Source organism: Stegostoma tigrinum, chromosome 34 (genome assembly GCF_030684315.1).
Source record: "Stegostoma tigrinum isolate sSteTig4 chromosome 34, sSteTig4.hap1, whole genome shotgun sequence".
Classification (NCBI taxonomy): domain Eukaryota; kingdom Metazoa; phylum Chordata; class Chondrichthyes; order Orectolobiformes; family Stegostomatidae; genus Stegostoma; species Stegostoma tigrinum.
Window position 1 is genome coordinate 24,639,803 of NC_081387.1, and position 18,332 is coordinate 24,658,134.

The following is an 18,332-nucleotide window of genomic DNA, read 5'->3' on the forward strand; positions in this document are numbered from 1 at the left end:
TTACAATATTTAAAAGGCATCTGAAGGGGTAGAGGAGTAGGAAGGGTTTAGAGGGAATACGAATCAAATGCTGGCAAATGGGACTAGATTTATACAGGATATCTGGTCAGCATGGATGAGTTGGACCAAAGGGCCTGTTTTGGACTGTATGTCTCTAATTCTACAACTATGAAAAAGTGCCGCCATCTTCTCTCTGCTGCCTCTCACTCACATAACCACCGTTCACTCAAAATCTGACATTGCACCCATCTTCAGCCAAGGCACTTGGATTGCAATATTTACTATTAAATGCAGCATTTACACTCAATAAAAAAGTCAAATCATGCCCCCAAATTATTAACCTTTCCTAACCTCTCCACAGTCTATTCAACTTATTGGTGTAACCACTTCAAAGTACAAAATGAATGAGCACTTCAAAATGAAGCTGTGTCAAAGCATGCATCCTGTAAAGATATGCAAGATGTATGCATATTTCTTGTGATAAATGATCTGGCAGAAGCATACAACTCAAGCATTCTTGAGCCCCAAAGTGAAGTCCATAAGAAATGTGCGACTTGCTCTGAAAGTAGGTATCGTAGACTGAGAGATGTACAGCACAGAAACAGACCTTTCAGTCCAACCCGTCCATGCCAACAAAATCTAGTCCCCTTCGCCAGCAACAGGCCCATATCTTGCTAAACCCTTCCTATTCATACGCTCATCCAGATGCCTTTTAAATGTTATAATTATACCAGCCTCTACCATGTCCTCTGGCAGCTCATTCCACACACACACACACCACCCTCAGTGTGAAAAAGCTGCCCCTTAGGTCCCTTTCAAATCATACTCCTACAAATCATGCCTCTCACCTTAAACCTATGACCTCTAGTTTTGGACTCTCCGACTCCAGGGAAAAGACCTTGACTATTTATCTTATTGATGCGCCTCATGATTTTATAAATATCTATAAAAGGTTCCCTTTCAGCTCTGACACTCCAGGGAAGATAGCATCTTCTGATCCAATTCTTTGCATATCCAGTATCCTTGAAAACCTGGAAGAGGTATTATTCTTCTTCTTGGAGTAGTTCCATGTTGCTGCCCCTTTAAATAGTGTTTGCACGCAGCTTCGTTTGTGTGCTGGGATGATTACTATTGAAGTTCAGTACTTGGTCTGTGTGTCATGGTAGAACACAAGACAAACGGGGAACTGCAAATGAAGGTATATTGAAAATCCACACACACAGACCAGCTACTGAACTTCAACAGTAACCACAATCCCAGCACACACAAACGAAGCTGCGTGCGAACACTATTTAAAAGGGCAACAACACACTTCAGCAACATGGAACTACGCCAAGAAGAAGAACTTCTTCTATCCAAAGAATTGGGTCAGAAGATGCCTACATGAACAGCATCAGAAAGAGACTACACGCCCTGACAGTCATCACACTACCCTATATCAGAACTCACAACAAGACTCCTTTGACTCCTGGGCATCAGAGTGGCACACAAGCCTACGTCAACCCTACACAACTGCTCACCCAAACCAAGGACCCACTCCCCCATGGATAGGACCAGTGTCATCCGCAAGATCCCCTGCAGAGACTGAGAGAAACACTACATGGGACAAACAGGAAGGAAACTAACAACAAGAGAACATGATCACCAACTGGCTACAAAAAGTCACGACCAATACTCACTCATCCAATCCACATGGACAAGGAGAACCACCACTTCGACTGGGACAGCACCAAGATCCTGGGACAGGCTAGGCAGAGACAGGCATGAGAATTCCTGGAAGCATGACACTCCATGAAGCATGCCATTAACAAACACATCGATCTCGACCACATATACATTCCATTATGAAGGAAACCCGAAAGTGAGGCAACCCATCTCAATGGACCTCAGGGTTTAAAAACCAGGCGGGAAAACATGCCTCTCTGATGAAGGGTCTAGGCCCGAAACGTCAGCTTTTGTGCTCCTGAGATGCTGCTGGGCCTGCTGTGTTCATCCAGCCTCACATTTTATTATCTTGGATTCTCCAGCATCTGCAGTTCTTATTATCACTGGGAAAACATGCCAACGCTTCATCGGTGGCTGCACTGATGATGTTACCACGCATGGTGATGAAATGTCTGCGAAACAAGAAAGCAGCTCAGCGAGCCAACTAACCTCAACACCCACAACCCGAGCTACAAATCTACTCCAAAACTTAATATTTGACACTCTAGTCACGCGATTTGTCTGATCTTTTGAACTCTCTGCCCTTGATGTCTCTGTCCATAAATTCTGTGTTCTGCATGCTTCTCTTATTTCACCTGATGAACGGACTACACTCAAAAGCTTGTTGGACTATAACCTGGTGTCACGTGACTTCTGACCATGTCATTTCAAGGGAGTAGAAAATTCCAGTTTGTTGTAGCGTAGAAGGAGAACATTCACCCCATAACATCTTTACCAGCTCTGAAAGAACAATGCACCTAGTGTCAGTTCCCCTTCCTACAGTTTGGATCATGGTTGGAACACAAACAAATAAATACTGTGATAACAAGGTGTACAGCTGGACGAACACAGCATACCAAGGAGCATCAGAGGAGCAGGAAGGCTGACGTTTTGGGCCCAGACCCTTCTTCAGTCTAAGCCTGAAACGTCAGCCTTCCTGTTTCTCTGATGCTGCTTGGCCTGCTGTGTTCATCCAGCTCTATACCTTGTTATCTCAGATTCTCCAGCATCTGCAGTTCCTACTGTCTCTGAAACAAATAAATACTGTGTTAGACAAATGCAGCAAATTGGCTGAGAGAGAAACAGAGTTAACTGAATGCAATATGGTTTCTCTTTATTGCTCCTTCACAGTTATGTTTGGTCTAAAAGATAGCTTTGCATTTGTAGTTAACAACACAAAGTTAACAACTTGGCATTTATATAGTCTAATATCGCAAAATATCTCAAGCCAGAAATTTAACAGCAATGAAACATGACAAAGAACTATAACAAGAGATCTGAAACTCAAAAAGATGTCACATCTTTTGCTGGGTTTGGCAACATTAAGATTTTCATTATTTTAATAAGGGAAAATGTTAGAAGCAGGAACAGGACACATTTTAGGAAAGTTATGAAATTTTATTGACAAGCAATCCAATTATTTATACAAATAGTAAAAATTTAAAAAAAAATTATTTTGCATTTGTTCCGGACAGCTTCCAGATTTTTTTTGAAAAAAAAACACAGACTTCACCGTAGTGCAAAACTCTCCAGGAAAAGAAAAACTACAGTTAACAGAATGCAGAAAACAAGTATCGAACATCATTTATATTTGTTTCATTGAACGGAGGGTACCCAAGTTAGATTCTGGGTGGGATCCTCAAATATTTTAAGTGGGGCCCATTCCCAATTGCAATTATGGCATTAAATTAAGGATGTTATCCCAACTCTCCAACAGTTGACACATTAAAAATATTGTCCCCTTATTAAAATAAATCTCATTTATCTAGTCAAATAAAACTCTTTATCCCCTTTCTTTATCCTCTCTTCTCTACACTTAAAAAAAGTCTTTTCGGAATGCAGTGATACTGGGGATAAGGTGCCACAAGCAAGAGAGTGAAACTAAGGTACACATCACATGCAAATATTGACGGCATTATCAGTAGCTGTAGAAAAACAGAGGTTAATGCAGCTGAAACCTATTGTATTATTCAGTATCCAGATCTGTACATGTTTCAGAAAGAACTATCACCTGACAGGAGTAAAAACCATGGTGAATTGCTTGCTAACCCAGGTGTGCTGCAGCCAATTATGGAACCCCTAACTACTGCCTAGGTGTAATTTTATTCAAGTATTTCACCTTCATAAATACAAACCAACTGTCTGTGACATACCACTCTCTGATGCGGAACTAAGACAAAGTCACACGAGCTAGCTTCAAGGAAATAAAATATACAAGTCTTTATTTTGAAGTGCCAGCCTGCTCAGCAGACCTTCACTCTAGGAAGCCTCAATAAGAAGCAAATGAGAAAAGGCCACCTGATCCATTCAGATCAGCTGTTATTAAGAAGCTACATCATGTGGCCTTGCACTTGAACTGTTTGACAGGACTTGAAAGGATAGCCTCAAGACTTAAAAACAAACATGCTGTTTCTGAAAGCTATCTCCCACTCGCCTTTTATTGATGGCTTGACCTGGATGACACTTGCTCCTAAATAACATCTCTGTAACTATGTCCACATGCAAGTAAAGAACCTCATTTCACAAAGCTAGAGATGCCAGTGGTGTTCTCAATCTCCCATTTTGGATTTTGATATACTGACAACTTCACCCTGCTAAACACATTTCTTATAAATTTTATTTTAAAAATATTTTAAGAAGTGCATATTTAGCAGCAGCATCAACATAGTCCTGGAGATAATGTTCGGAAAAAAGGCAGGTGTTTAGGGTCAGGTACAGAACCAGGGTGCTCTCAAGTTCAAACATTTCATACTGCAAATCGATCATAGAGATGGTGATAAGTCCACATCACATACTCATCATTAAGTTAAGGAAAAGAAAACTACAATTTGCAGGGAGAGAGAAGATAGTAAATAAATTTGGAATTTTAAAATATTGATTTCAATTTAAAATACAGAAACCCTATTTAAACAAAGCCTTAAAACTAGTAATTTGTGCAGTTATCTAAAAATAAATTATTTTCCCAAATAAACTGGAGCCTGTGATTTCTTAAGCTTGTTTGAATTACACTCCCATGGAGCTGCTCAGGTAAAAAGAAGAGATGACAGGCATTTAGTTAATGCGAATCTTCACAAATGATATGGATTCCGTTATTTCTGTCATGCCCTTCTCAAAAGCTAAGTAGATACATTGCTCTTTGCTTGCGTTGTTGGAAGTAGTCATGGAGGAGTAACCACTTGCGCCATGCCAGAGCAATATTTTGTCCTTTACCCACGACTTTCCATTATCATAACTCCACCTAAGAGTAAGATCTACACCTAGGGATTAGAAGAGAGAAAATATAAAGTGAATTGAAACATTGTGTACACTCCAATTACAACAGAGGTGCAGTATTGAAGATCATGTACCAAATCTTGAGAGAACAATATACTTAGGTGCATTATTTGCCCTTGAACATGACTCAAAATATTTTCTTTGTAAATTGCTAGAAGTGTGAGCAGATAAGAGTGAGGTGAGGACCTTGGCAGATGATGGCACTATCAGACTACTTACTGTACATCCTAATCTGATTTGTAAAGATAGAAAGACACAAAAGGAGGAAGTGGGGCAAATTAAAATTAAGTGAAGTAGAAAGAAAAGGAAAGAATGATTGGATTCAGAAAGTGAGAAGAGAGAAATAGAAAAAGGAGTTAAAAGAGAAACCTCATTTTAAATTTAAAAATAAATAATTTACCAACTATAGCAATATTTCATTATTTAACTAGTTTCCCCTAAACCAGTTTCCCCTCACTCAAAGTAGATTATCTTATCATCTCATTATTTGCAGAATGTTGCTTTGGGCAACTTCATTGCTGTATTTCTTACAAACTGCATGAGTGCTGACTATGTGTGATTCCGTTTCAAAAGAGCTTCATTGGTCAAAGTGCTTTGGGATGTCCTGCTGCATAAAGATGTTTTGAAAATGTAAATAAGCACAGAATATTCATGTTTTTATGGTTATATATGACAAATTGTACTGATTGGGTTAACTGAATCTAATTGCAGTTGTGGCTCTTTAAGTCAACTTTGCAAAAAGAAACAGCTCATTAATTAACATGTGACTTCACTTTGATCAGTCTTTCCTTGACTTACTTTCGAAAGAACATAGAACAGCATGGTCCAGTACAGGCCCTTCGGCCCACGATGTTGTGCTGACCTATTATCCTACTAAGATCAATTTACCCTGTATAACCTACATGTGCTTATCCAAGAGTCACTTAAAAGTCTCTAAAGTATCTGACTCCACTACCACTGCCTGCAGTGTGTTCCATACGTCCATCGCTCTCTGTGTGAAGAGCCTACCTCTGACATCTCCCCTATACCTTCCTCCAATCACGTTAAAATTATGCCCCCTCATAATAGTAGACTGGAGCAATGCACAGGAAACACCAGCAAAAAACACAGATCACAATAGGGAAGATTATTCGATTTACTTCCACAATCACCATACATAGGATCATTTACCCATTCACCTGAACTGGTTTGTGTACTTTGCATGAATAGTAGAATGTGCTTAACCCTTTGTTTGTTAATGGGACGAGGGTGCTGCTGGCCAGGCAGCATTTATCGCCCATCCATAATTGCCCAGGGGGCAGTTAAGAGTCAAGTCACATTGTTGTGGGTTTGGAGTCAAATGTAGGTCAGACCATGTAAGGATGGCTCTTGCCTTCCCTAAAGGACACTAGTGAACCCAGATGGGTTTTTCTCCAACAATTAACAATGGATTCATGATCATCAGTCGACTGTTAATTCCAGATATTTATTGAATTCAAATTCCACCATCTGCCATGGTGGGATGTGAACCTGGGTCCCCCAGAGTGTTGTCTGGGTTTCTGGATTAACAATGCAACGATAATACCACTAGGTCACTGCCTCCCTTGAGAGAATACAAATGTGATAGCACCACAAACATCAGCAGCTCCAGTGTGAGAATTATGTGGCTTACGTTTGAATGGGTTTGCAGGATTACTGAAGAAAACAATGTCATTTTTGACTAATGCTCCAGCAGCCACAGCCGGGTCTATCAGAGTCTCGTCAAAGGTCACACTTTCTAGTGGTAAGGACTCGCATGCGTCGTAACTCTTCACTATTATTCGACAGTGACAGTGGTAGAAATTCTGATTCCTTGCGTTAATCACCACGGTACCATCTGATAATTCATAGGGCTTTAAAAAGACAACACAAGTTATTTTATTTCAGTCAAATATCAAATTCCAATGATCACCACTGAAAGGAGAACAGTGTCTAATTAACCTGCATTGAGAAACTGAGTATCAATCATTCAAACATCAGAAGTACGAACAGTAGGGTGTAACATACTCGGCCATTCAGTATATTTAAGGCTGATCTTATCTTGACCTCAGCTCCACTTTTCTTGCTTGCCACCTATAATTCCTGAGCCTCCTGAGACTAAATATTTGTTTGATTCAGTCTTAAATATTGTCAATTATTCCAATACTTTCAATACTCTATGGTAAGGACGAGTTAGCACAAACCTCTGAGAGAATAAATTCCTCCTTATCACAATTTCAGAATAAGGAGTGGTCCATTTGAAATAATCTCCTCTCATTTTAGATTTCCCTTTACTCGGGAACTCAGCGTTTTAGTATTGAATTTGCCTAGGAGTCATGTGGATTGATTGCTTTCCCCATCCTACAGAATTGACTACTTGTTCCCTCATCAGAAACATTCCTGGCAACTGAAGAGAGATTATTACCTGGTTTTCATCAGGATTGAAGTCAAAGAATTTTTTTGGCTGATTGAAGGGAATTCCCTTAAGACTCCCTCCATTTGTCCAGGTCTTCCCATGGTCATCACTGAAAAGGCAGAATATCCCATCTTCCTCAATTGTCCCGTGTCCACAGGCGATCAAACGACCTTTCTTTGGATTGTACTTTTTCTACAAAAAGAACTTCTACATTGTGAGAAAATGACTAGAACTTTAAGGAGCTGCAAGCTCAGTTTATTAGCATGAAAAATAAATTCTAGACAGACCCAGTAGCTCCAAAAAGGCATCAGAGATAATGGGAACTGCAGATGCTGGAGATTCCAAGATAATAAAATGTGAGGCTGGATGAACACAGCAGGCCAAGCAGCATCTCAGGAGCACAAAAGCTGACGTTTCGGGCCTAGACCCTTCATCAGAGAGGGGGATGGGGGGAGGGAACTGGAATAAATAGGGAGAGAGGGGGAGGCGGACCGAAGATGGAGAGTAAAGAAGATAGGTGGAGAGGGTGTAGGTGGGGAGGTAGGGAGGGGATAGGTCAGTCCAGGGAAGACGGACAGGTCAAGGAGGTGGGATGAGGTTAGTAGGTAGCTGGGGGTGCGGCTTGGGGTGGGAGGAAGGGATGGGGGAGAGGAAGAACCGGTTAGGGAGGCAGAGACAGGTTGGACTGGTTTTGGGATGCAGTGGGTGGGGGGGAAGAGCTGGGCTGGTTGTGTGGTGCAGTGGGGGGAGGGGATGAACTGGGTTGGTTTAGGGATGCAGTGGGGGAAGGGGAGATTTTGAAACTGGTGAAGTCCACATTGATACCATATGGCTGCAGCGTTCCCAGGCGGAATATGAGTTGCTGTTCCTGCAACCTTCGGGTGGCATCATTGTGGCAGTGCAGGAGGCCCATGATGGACATTAAGCAGAGGTTCACCTGCACATCTGCCAATGTGGTATACTGCATCCACTGTACCCGGTGCGGCTTCCTCTACATTGGGGAAACCAAGCGGAGGCTTGGGGACCGCTTTGCAGAACACCTCCGCTCAGTTCGCAACAAACAACTGCACCTCCCAGTCGCAAACCATTTCCAGTCCCCCTCCCATTCTCTTGATGACATGTCCATCATGGGCCTCCTGCACTGCCACAATGATGCCACCCGAAGGTTGCAGGAACAGCAACTCATATTCCGCCTGGGAACCCTGCAGCCATATGGTATCAATGTGGACTTCACCAGTTTCAAAATCTCCCCTTCCCCCACTGCATCCCTAAACCAGCCCAGTTCATCCCCTCCCCCCACTGCACCACACAACCAGCCCAGCTCTTCCCCCCCCACCCACTGCATCCCAAAACCAGTCCAACCTGTCTCTGCCTCCCTAACCGGTTCTTCCTCTCCCCCATCCCTTCCTCCCACCCCAAGCCGCACCCCCAGCTACCTACTAACCTCATCCCACCTCCTTGACCTGTCCGTCTTCCCTGGACTGACCTATCCCCTCCCTACCTCCCCACCTACACCCTCTCCACCTATCTTCTTTACTCTCCATCTTCGGTCCGCCTCCCCCTCTCTCCCTATTTATTCCAGTTCCCTCCCCCCATCCCCCTCTCTGATGAAGGGTCTAGGCCCGAAACGTCAGCTTTTGTGCTCCTGAGATGCTGCTTGGCCTGCTGTGTTCATCCAGCCTCACATTTTATTATCTTGGAAGCTCCAAAAAGGCAGTGGATTCTATGAAAAGACTGCAATGAAACCAAATATTCAACATTACCTGAAACAGGGGGCCTGTTTCTATGCTGTATGATTGTATAACTCTATAAAGGAGTAACTAATTGAAAAGTTTTCATTCCCATTACGAGAACAAACTGATCTTTGAGCACAAATCACTAATTTGTTGTTTGTAATTGATAATCACCATTAAAGTATGCTCATTAATAGCTGTGTTCAATTATTTTTGCATTTTTATGATTAAAAGACATTTAGCAGTCTTATCCAGTAAGATTAAAGCTTGGTTGAATTTCTGCTCATTTCTATTACTTATAAACAGGCCAAACAGGATGGGAATGACAACCAATGCAAAAAGTCAAGAAATTTTTAACCATAAAGCAAGTTATGCCAGCAATCACATGTGCATATTTTCTGCATAGTATACAGTGGTTCAAAATTAATTTTGTCCAGATCAGACTCTGCTGACAAAACTGGTTATCAGATCAAAATTGTGAAATTTAAGCTGCCACCCTCTTGTAACGTCCGAAATAGGATTCAGCAAAAAAGTTATTTGACTTCTTGAACTCATGCAAAGAACTATCTTCCAGCTCGGCTCCACTTTCCTAAACTATCCCTTTATTCCTCAATTCTGTTTGTATCCAAACAAAAAACTGTCTTGAATATAATTCAATGTAGAAAATTCTAAAAATCCATATGCTGAGTGAAGAAACCCTTCATCTCAGTCCAAAATACAGAATTTCTATACTAGGATTGAGATTTCTTCTGGCTTTCCAGCAAAAAGAATCATCCTCCCAGCATCTATCATATCATGACCCTAAAAAATTTACATTTCAATGTGGTCACCTGTCAAGATTCCAAATTCCAGCGAAGAGTGTTTACTAAGTCTCCTTATTGGACAAATGCCTTAACTACTGAATCACTGCAGTGCACCGTTGTTATGGTCTCTCCAAGACAAGAATATCCTTTACATTTCTAGCTAATGGGAATATTGGACAAGTCAGATCCTGCAATGAAACCTGACTTGATTGATCACACACTTTTGCAATATGATTACTGTGATGGTCAATGAACATATTTACAGGAGGCTGCCAATGTTCTTTTAACAGAAGAATAAAAATTATACAAAAAGACAACCTAGAAAAATCTTAAAAAGCAAAAAGAAGGATTCAACCCAGTTCCCACCAATATCCTTTACAATTACTCAATCTCAATGTAGTAACTAGAGAGGAAGACTTATTACTTAACTGTCTCTTTTTCACCCTTATCCTAGCTGCTGAAACTGTCTAAGACAACTTCCCAGCTCTGACAGTTCTGTCTTTTAGTTGTGTCAATCAGGACAGTTCTACAAACTACACTCAGTCTTCAGATTTCTACAAACTAAAAAAAAAGGATTTTTAAAAACTGCCCTTATGCTATGACGATCTATTTTCAGAACCAAATCTACCAATGGCCTTTGTCCATCTGCTTCTGTGTGAGTCATAAAGCTCAATTATATAAACACTCAGCAATTAACCCCTGATTGAGGTAAATGATTCAAGACACTTGCAATCTTGGAAATGATGTTTGAACTCACGGTTCAAAAACAAATTTCCAACCTCTTCAAAAAAAGTCACCTTCACAGAAATGAAACTAAAGGTCATTTTGTTCCACTTTTGATTTAAACTTGACAAAGAATAGCAATATATTACAAACCTGCCACATCTTCCTTAGCTAAGCAGTCCAAAATTATGTCATACGCCAAGGCCCTAAAGAGGCATTGTCTTCTTTGCTCCAACATTTCAATGAATGTCAACACACCATTTACTTCCCCAATTACTTGTGAGACCTGCATGTTAACTTTTAAGTTTTTGTACAAAAACACCAGGTCACCCTGAAGTAGTGGATCATTCATTGCTAAGAACCTTTTATATCATTTTCAGTTATTTTTAAATTAAGATATTCAAATGGAGAGCTGGGTGTTCCCTATTAAAATGCTTATTTTAGATCCAAGTTTCAGCTGCATGAAAAGAATTACATGAAATTACCACTCAATACTTTTTAAAAGAAAGAAAATTTGAGACTATGTTTTGTCACACTACTAGGCTGACTGCGCCGCTGTGTGTGATTACACAAATGATTTTTTGGAGATTTTAAAATGTAACCCAACTAGCACAATTTCAACTGCATTGTGAATTTCACAAATTAGTTCAAAACAAAAACTTTGCCTCACATGCTTATTCATGTGCCTACCAGTTCCCCTTGTAAGTGTTCTATCCCTCAGACTTCACTCACCTGAATGCCAGATCCAGGGCCAGGTGCAAACATTTTTGTGCCAATCATTTTAGACAGGTTTCTTGGTTGGCTCCAGGTCCTCCCATCATCTCTGCTCTCAATTAGTAGTGTGCTGGAAATGTTACAGTAATAATGGTGGGCACATGTTGTGTAAATGATAAAAATGAGATCCTTCTCTTCATCAACCAATATTACCCCCAAATTTAGGCCATCAATCTTTGAACCATCATTATCAAGGAAGGTGGTTGGGCTCCAGGTTTCACCTGAAGGAAGAAAATTATGAAGCTGCTAAGTAACAACGTTAGGGATTGAAATCCTCAAAATCACTCCAAGCGCCATGTTTTCATTCACAGGTATTGTACTCAACCTCAATAGCATACAAAGTTGACATTTACACTGTCCACATGAGTGACTGTTACAGGTAAAGGTGTGAAATGGTGGTTTGCATTGTGGTGTAACCAGTTGCAAGTGATGAACTGAACCAAAGATCTTGAGACAGTTACGTGCAACTTGATAAATGTTATACAGGCAACTTTAGACCCTTAAATAGTGTTATTTCCAGCACCATCCAACTCCTTGCAACAGTCACATTTTTGTTTCAATTGTCCAGCCACTGGCTGTAACTAAGTATAGCATCCCACTTGCTGAACTAATCCAATAGGATGTATAGGAAGGCTCACTTGATCATATGCAAATTAGCACTTGACCATTAAAATATTATCAAGCACATCAATTTATTGTCACCCTTTATATGTATTGTGGGTCCACCTACAGTTTATGGACTGCACTGGTTTAGGAAGGCAGCTCAGCACTACCATGTCAATGGCAAGTAGGGATGGACAATAAATACTGGCCAGCCAGCAATGTCCACATCCAATGAGTGAAAAACAAATCTCTTGGTTTTTTGCTAGAACAGGCTGGGGGTCAGTTCTGATTACTGTTCAGTGACTCCCCTCCTGACAAAATTACTTTGCAGGAATCTGTGTTAGGATCATTGTAGATTATATTTTTCACCACCACAACCAACTAAATTTTATATTTGTTGGAACTTGTTGATTCATTAACCCTTGAAGTCACACAATGCTCTTAAGGGAGGGAATTCCAAGACTTTGACGCAGCGACAGTGAAGGAACAGCAATATATTTCCAAGTCAGGATGATGAATGGCTTGGAGGGAAACTTGCAGATGGTGTTCCCAGGTATTCTGCTGCCCTTGTCCTTCTGAATGGAAGCGGTCATGGGTTTGGAAGATGCTGTTTAAGGATCTTTGATTAATTTCTGCAAAGTGTTTCATAGATAGTGCACACTGCCCCGACTGAGCAAAGTTGGTGGAGGGAATAATGCCAATCAGGCTGCTTTGTCCTAGATGGTGTCAAGCTTCTTGAGTACTGGAGGAGTTGCATCCATCCAGTCAAGTGGGAGTATTCCATCACATTCCTAACTTGTGCCTTGTATATGGTTGACAGGCATTGGGGAGTCAGGTGGCGAATTGTATGCTGCAGTATTCTTAGCCTGACTGGCTCTTATGGTCACTGTATTTACATAGCAAGTCCAGTTAAGCTTCTAGTTAATGGTAAACCCCACATGTTGATAGTGGGAAATTCAGTGATGGTAATTACAATACACTGTCAAGAGACTGTAGTTAGATTGTCTCTTATTGGAAATGGTCATTTTCTGGCCCTTATGTGGTGCAAAGGGGAGATGATGGCTTAGTGGTATTATCACTGGACTGTTAATCCAGAGACCCAGGTAACGTTCTGGGGCCGTGGATTCAAATCCTGCCACGGCAGATGGTGGAATTTGAATTCAATAACATATCTGGAATTAAGTGTCTAATGATGGCCGTGCATTCATTGCTGATTGTTGGAAAAAAACCCATCTAGTTTGCTAATGTTCTTTAGGGAAGGAAACTGCCACCTGGCCTACATGTAACTCCAGACCAACAGCAATGTCGTTGATTCATAATTGTGCTCTGGGCAATAAATGCTGGCCTAGTCAGAAACACCTTTATACTGTGAAGGAACAAAGGAAATGTTTCTTGCTACTTGTCAGCCCAAGCCAGGACATTGTCCAAATCTTGTTGCATTTGAAAACTGACTCCTCAGATACCGAAGCAGTCCGAAATGGTGTTGAACAATGTGTAGTCATTGGTGAACGTCCCCAGTTTTGACCTTATGACAAAAGAAAGGTCATTGATGAAGCAGCTGAAAATGGTTGAGCCAAGGGATCTACCCAGAGGAACTCAGCAGAGATGTCCTGGAGCTGATAATTGACTTCTAACAACCACAACCATCTTCCTATGTGCCAGGCATGACTCCAACCAACAGACAGTTTACCCCAATTCTCAATGATTCCAGTTTTGAGGGATCTTTGATGCTGCATTTGGCCGAATGTGGCCATGATGTAAAGGGTTCTCATTCTCACCTTACCTCTGGAATTCAGCTGTTTTGTCCATGGTTGAACCAAGGCTGTAATGAAGTCAGGAGCTGAGTGGCCCTGGTGGAACCCAAACTGGACGTTGCTGAGCAGGTTATTGCTGAGCAGGTGCTGCTTGACAGCGCTGTTACTGACACCTTCCTTCACTTTATTGATGATTGAGACTAGACTGTTGGGGGATGGTAACTGGCCACATTGAATTAATCTCCTTTTATGTACAGGATATACCTGGGAAATTTTCCACAATGTTGGTTAGATGTCAGTGTTATAACACCTTGGCTAGAGGAACAGCAAGGTCTGGAGCATAATTTTCAGTACTATTGCTGGAATGTTGTCAGGGGATTGTGTTTCTCTACTGTCGTGGTTATCAAATTGCCTAACATGTAAAATGTTGCTAGTTCAAAAGTGGCCGGGCACAGGAGTTTTCATTACCTGGGGGTGAAATGGTGGCTCATTGTGAGGCAGCAGTGGAAACCAATGTAGGGAATCTGGGTTAGATAACACCTTCGGGTGACTGTCTGTGTGGAGTTTGCACATTCTCCCGTGTCTACAAGGATTTCTTCTGGGTGCTCCAGGTTCCTTCCACAGTCTAGAAATGTGCAGGTTAGGTGGATTGACCATGCTAATTTGACTGTAGTGTCCAGTGATGTGTAGGTTAGGTGGTTTAGCCATGGGAAATGCAGGGTTACAGGGCTAGGGTAAGGATGTGGGTGTAGGTGGGATGCTCTTTGGGTGGTCCGTGTGACTCAATGGGCCAAATGGCTTGCTTCCACACTATAGGGATTCTATGGCCCTCTGTATTTCCAATATTCAGTGATTTCAACAATTTCTTGATAGCATGTTGACTGCATCAAATTGGCTGAAAACTGTGTGTGTGATGCTGGGGATTACTAGATGAGGCAGAGATTGGTCAACCACTTGATATTTCAGCCTTATCTTTTGTATTGATTTGTTGGGCTTGTCCATCATTCAGGTTAGGGATATTTGTGGAGTCTTCTCTTCCAGGGATTTGCTCAATTGTCCCCCACAGGATGTGGCAGGTGTGCAGTGTTTCAATCTGATCTGTTGATTGTGGGATCATTTGATTCTGTCTATCACTCAATAAAAACTGAAATAACTACGGACGCTGTAAATCAAGAACAAAAACAGAAGTTGCTAGAAAAGCTCAGCAGGTCTGGCGACACTTGTGAAGAAAAAATCAGACTTAACGTTTTGAGTCTGGTTACCTTTCCTCAGAAATGAAAGGGTGCTGAGGAAGAGTCACCGGACCTGACTGATTTTTCCTCACAGATGCTGCCAGACCAGCTGAGCTTTTACAGTAATTTCTGATTTTGGTTCTGCCTATCACTTAGCATTTATGCTGTTTGGCACAAGAGTAGCCTTGTTTGGTAGCTTCACCAGGTTGACACCTCAATTTTAGGTATGCCTGGTGCTGATCCTGGCATGCCCTCCTGATCTTTGTATTAAACTAGGTTTCATCCCCTGACTTGAAGGTAATGGTGGAGTGGGGCCACGAGTTTGCAGATTGTGTTGGAGCATAACTCTGCTGCCACTGATGGTCCACAGTGCATCATGGATGCCCAATCTTGAGTTGCTAGATCTGTTTGAAGTCTGTCCCATAGTATGGTGATATTCTGCAGCACTATGATACAGGTTATTCTCAATGTGAACACGGGACTTCATTTGCACAAATACTGTGTGGTGGTCATTTATAAATACTGTCAGACAGATGCACCTGTAGCTGGCAGCTGGGGAAGGAAGAGGTCATGTATGTTTTTCCCTCACGCTCTTCTATATGTTCAGTCGAATGGCCACGTCTTTTAGTACCCGATCAGGTCAATTAGTATTGCTGCTAGAGTCATTCTTGATGGTGCCCATTGAAATCCACCCCCAAAGTACATTTTGTGCCTTTACTACCATCAGTGCTTCTTCTAAGTGGTGTTCAATTTAGAGCAGTACAGATTCAACATCAGAGGGCAGTATGTGGTGACCAGCAGGAAGTTATCTCGCCTATGTTTAAACTGTAGCCATGAGACTTCATGACATCCAGAGTCAATGTTGAAGATTCCAATGGCAACTCCCTCCTGACTGTGTATAACTGTGTCACCACAGAGTCTGTTGGGTCTGTCCTGTTGATGGGACAGGACGTATAAAGGGATGGTCTCTGACACAGTCATACTTACGGAATCATAACTTACAGAAAAAGTCAGGTTGTTGCTCTACTAGTCTGTGAGGCAATTTTGCCACTAGCTCCCAGATGTTGGTAAAGGATGGCTTTGCAGGGTCAACAGGGATCCTTTTGACATTGTCATTTCTAGAGCCTAGCTCGATACCAGGTAGTCTGTATAGTTTTATTTCTCTGAGGCTTCGTAGTGATTGATACAACTGAGCAGCTTGCTAGGCCATTTCAGAGGGCAGTTGAAAGTCAAGCACACTGCTGTGGATCTAGAGTCACATGTAGGACAGGTCAGGTGAAGATGGCATATATCCATCTCTGAAGGTCATCAGTGAGGCAGATGGCTTTTCTCCCCCCTCACAATAGACAACAGTTTCACTGTCAACAGAAGATTCTTAATTCCTGATTTTTAAAAATTGAATTCAAATTCCACTATCCGCTGTGGCAGGATTCAACTCGGGTCATCAGAACGTTAGCTGAGTTTCTAGCTTAATAGTCTAGCAATAATACCACTAGGCTATTGTGTCCCCACTAGGTGCTGTTATCAGAATATAAATTAGTTCTCGTCTGCGTGGCTCAGTTCCACATTAGATCATTGAACCACAGGAAGCCATTTTCACTAATTGATTCTTCCCACAGTACAAACTTAACTCAAGAGTATCTGACATTATCAAAGGCAACTGGTTACCAGATAAGAGATTTAAACCATGATGACTGTAGAAATATGTTCACCACAGTCAAAGAAACTGACAGTTAGTAAATCAGGAAGAACATTCTGCTCATGCAAGCAGTGAGAAAACACCTGGCATATGTTCTCTGCTGATTCTGTAGTCTTTTTGAGATATAGTTCTTCTAACTGCCCTCTCAGATACACACAGAAAATTCCATTATATTATTTTAAAAAAGGAGCCAAGGAGTTATTCTCTGTGTATGGCCCGTATTTATATTTTGCAATGATTATTATTTGTGGGAGTTTGCTGCGTTTCTTTATTAAAACGGTGATTACACTTCTAAAATGCCAAGTAGGGTAATACCCAAAACATTGACTTCTCCTCCTTCTCCAGATGCTGCCTTGCTTATTGTGTTTTTCCAGCTTTCTGTTTGTCGACCTTACTTTCCTGTAAAACTCTTTGGGACAGATTCATGGAATCCCTACAGTGGGGAAACAGGCCCTTTGGCCTAACACTGATCCTCAGAGCATCCCATCAGACCCATCGCCCCATTCTCCACCTAATCCACACATCGCAGAACACTATGGGAAATTAAGCGTGGCCAATCCACCTAGCCTGCACATCTTGGTGCTGTGGGAAGAAACCACAGCACCCGGACGAAATCCATGCAGACACGGCGAGAATGTCCGTGTGGAGCTTGCACAGTCGCCCACGGGTGGAATTGAACCCAGGTCCCTGGCACTGTGAGGCAGCAGTGCTAACCACTGAGCCTCCATGCTATGAAAGGCAACAGGTATTTGCAATACAAGTCTTTAATACAAGTCCAGAAATGAGCAAGATTATGAATCATTGAAAACTGTGGAAACTTGATATCAGGGATTTAAAAACAAAAAAGTTTGACATTTCATACCCGAGCATGGTATATTCCCTGTGAAATCCAGATAGCACCAATAGGTTTTATAGTGAACCATATCCAAAACATCTGCATGTGTCTGTACAGCAAATACTTCAATTTGAACTTCATAAAGAGCAACAGGGGGAAAAGCGCAGAAAGATAACTGTGGCCATTTTCAATTTTGCAACTGGAATCCTTCTGCTTCAGATGGTTACGTTAAAATATGCAGAGCATTCAGGTTCAATCTGAACTTTAGTCTTTTTGCAGATGTACATTTTATGAGGCAAATTAGAAGACAAAACAGCTTGTTCACTCCCCACAGAAGACAGGCGAGGTTACAGTGACCAGTATTTACAATAATACAACCTTAAATCAGTGTAGCAAAGTCAGAATTTTATCATTCACAATTAACTCACCTTTTACTGCTCTTACTACACCCTGCTTCAAAGTATTTTTCATCAGCTACTTGTTTCAGAGCCGCATCATTAAAAAAATTTCAGTACTGATCCATAGATTTAATTTCCTTCTGTTTTCCCAATGATTCCAAATGTCCAAACAACGTCCAATGGTTTGACTCAAAGCAGCGTTAGTTCAAAAAACAAGATAACAAAGTGTGGAGCTGGATGAACACAGCAGGCCAAGCAGCATCTCAGGAGCACAAAAGCTGACGTTTCGGGCCTAGACCCTTCATCAGAGAGGGGGATGGGAAGAGGGAACTGGAATAAATAGGGAGGGAGGGGGAGGCGGGCCGAAGATGGAGAAAAAAGAAGATAG

The 18,332-nt window shown here is 41.6% G+C and overlaps 1 protein-coding gene across 1 annotated transcript in view; it reads right to left on the minus strand.

Moving 5' to 3' along the window:
* Nucleotides 1-3,081: 3,081 nt before the first annotated feature.
* The window catches only part of neu1 (neuraminidase 1), a 39,403-nt gene continuing 24,152 nt past the window's right edge, over nt 3,082-18,332 (minus strand). The window contains exons 3-6 of the mRNA XM_048520041.2: nt 11,382-11,644; nt 7,400-7,582; nt 6,629-6,848; nt 3,082-4,961 (exon numbers count right to left, since the gene is read on the minus strand). Coding sequence (XP_048375998.1) covers nt 4,756-4,961; nt 6,629-6,848; nt 7,400-7,582; nt 11,382-11,644 — 872 coding nt within the window. The 3' untranslated portion in view covers nt 3,082-4,755. The remainder of the gene's footprint in view (nt 4,962-6,628; nt 6,849-7,399; nt 7,583-11,381; nt 11,645-18,332) is intronic.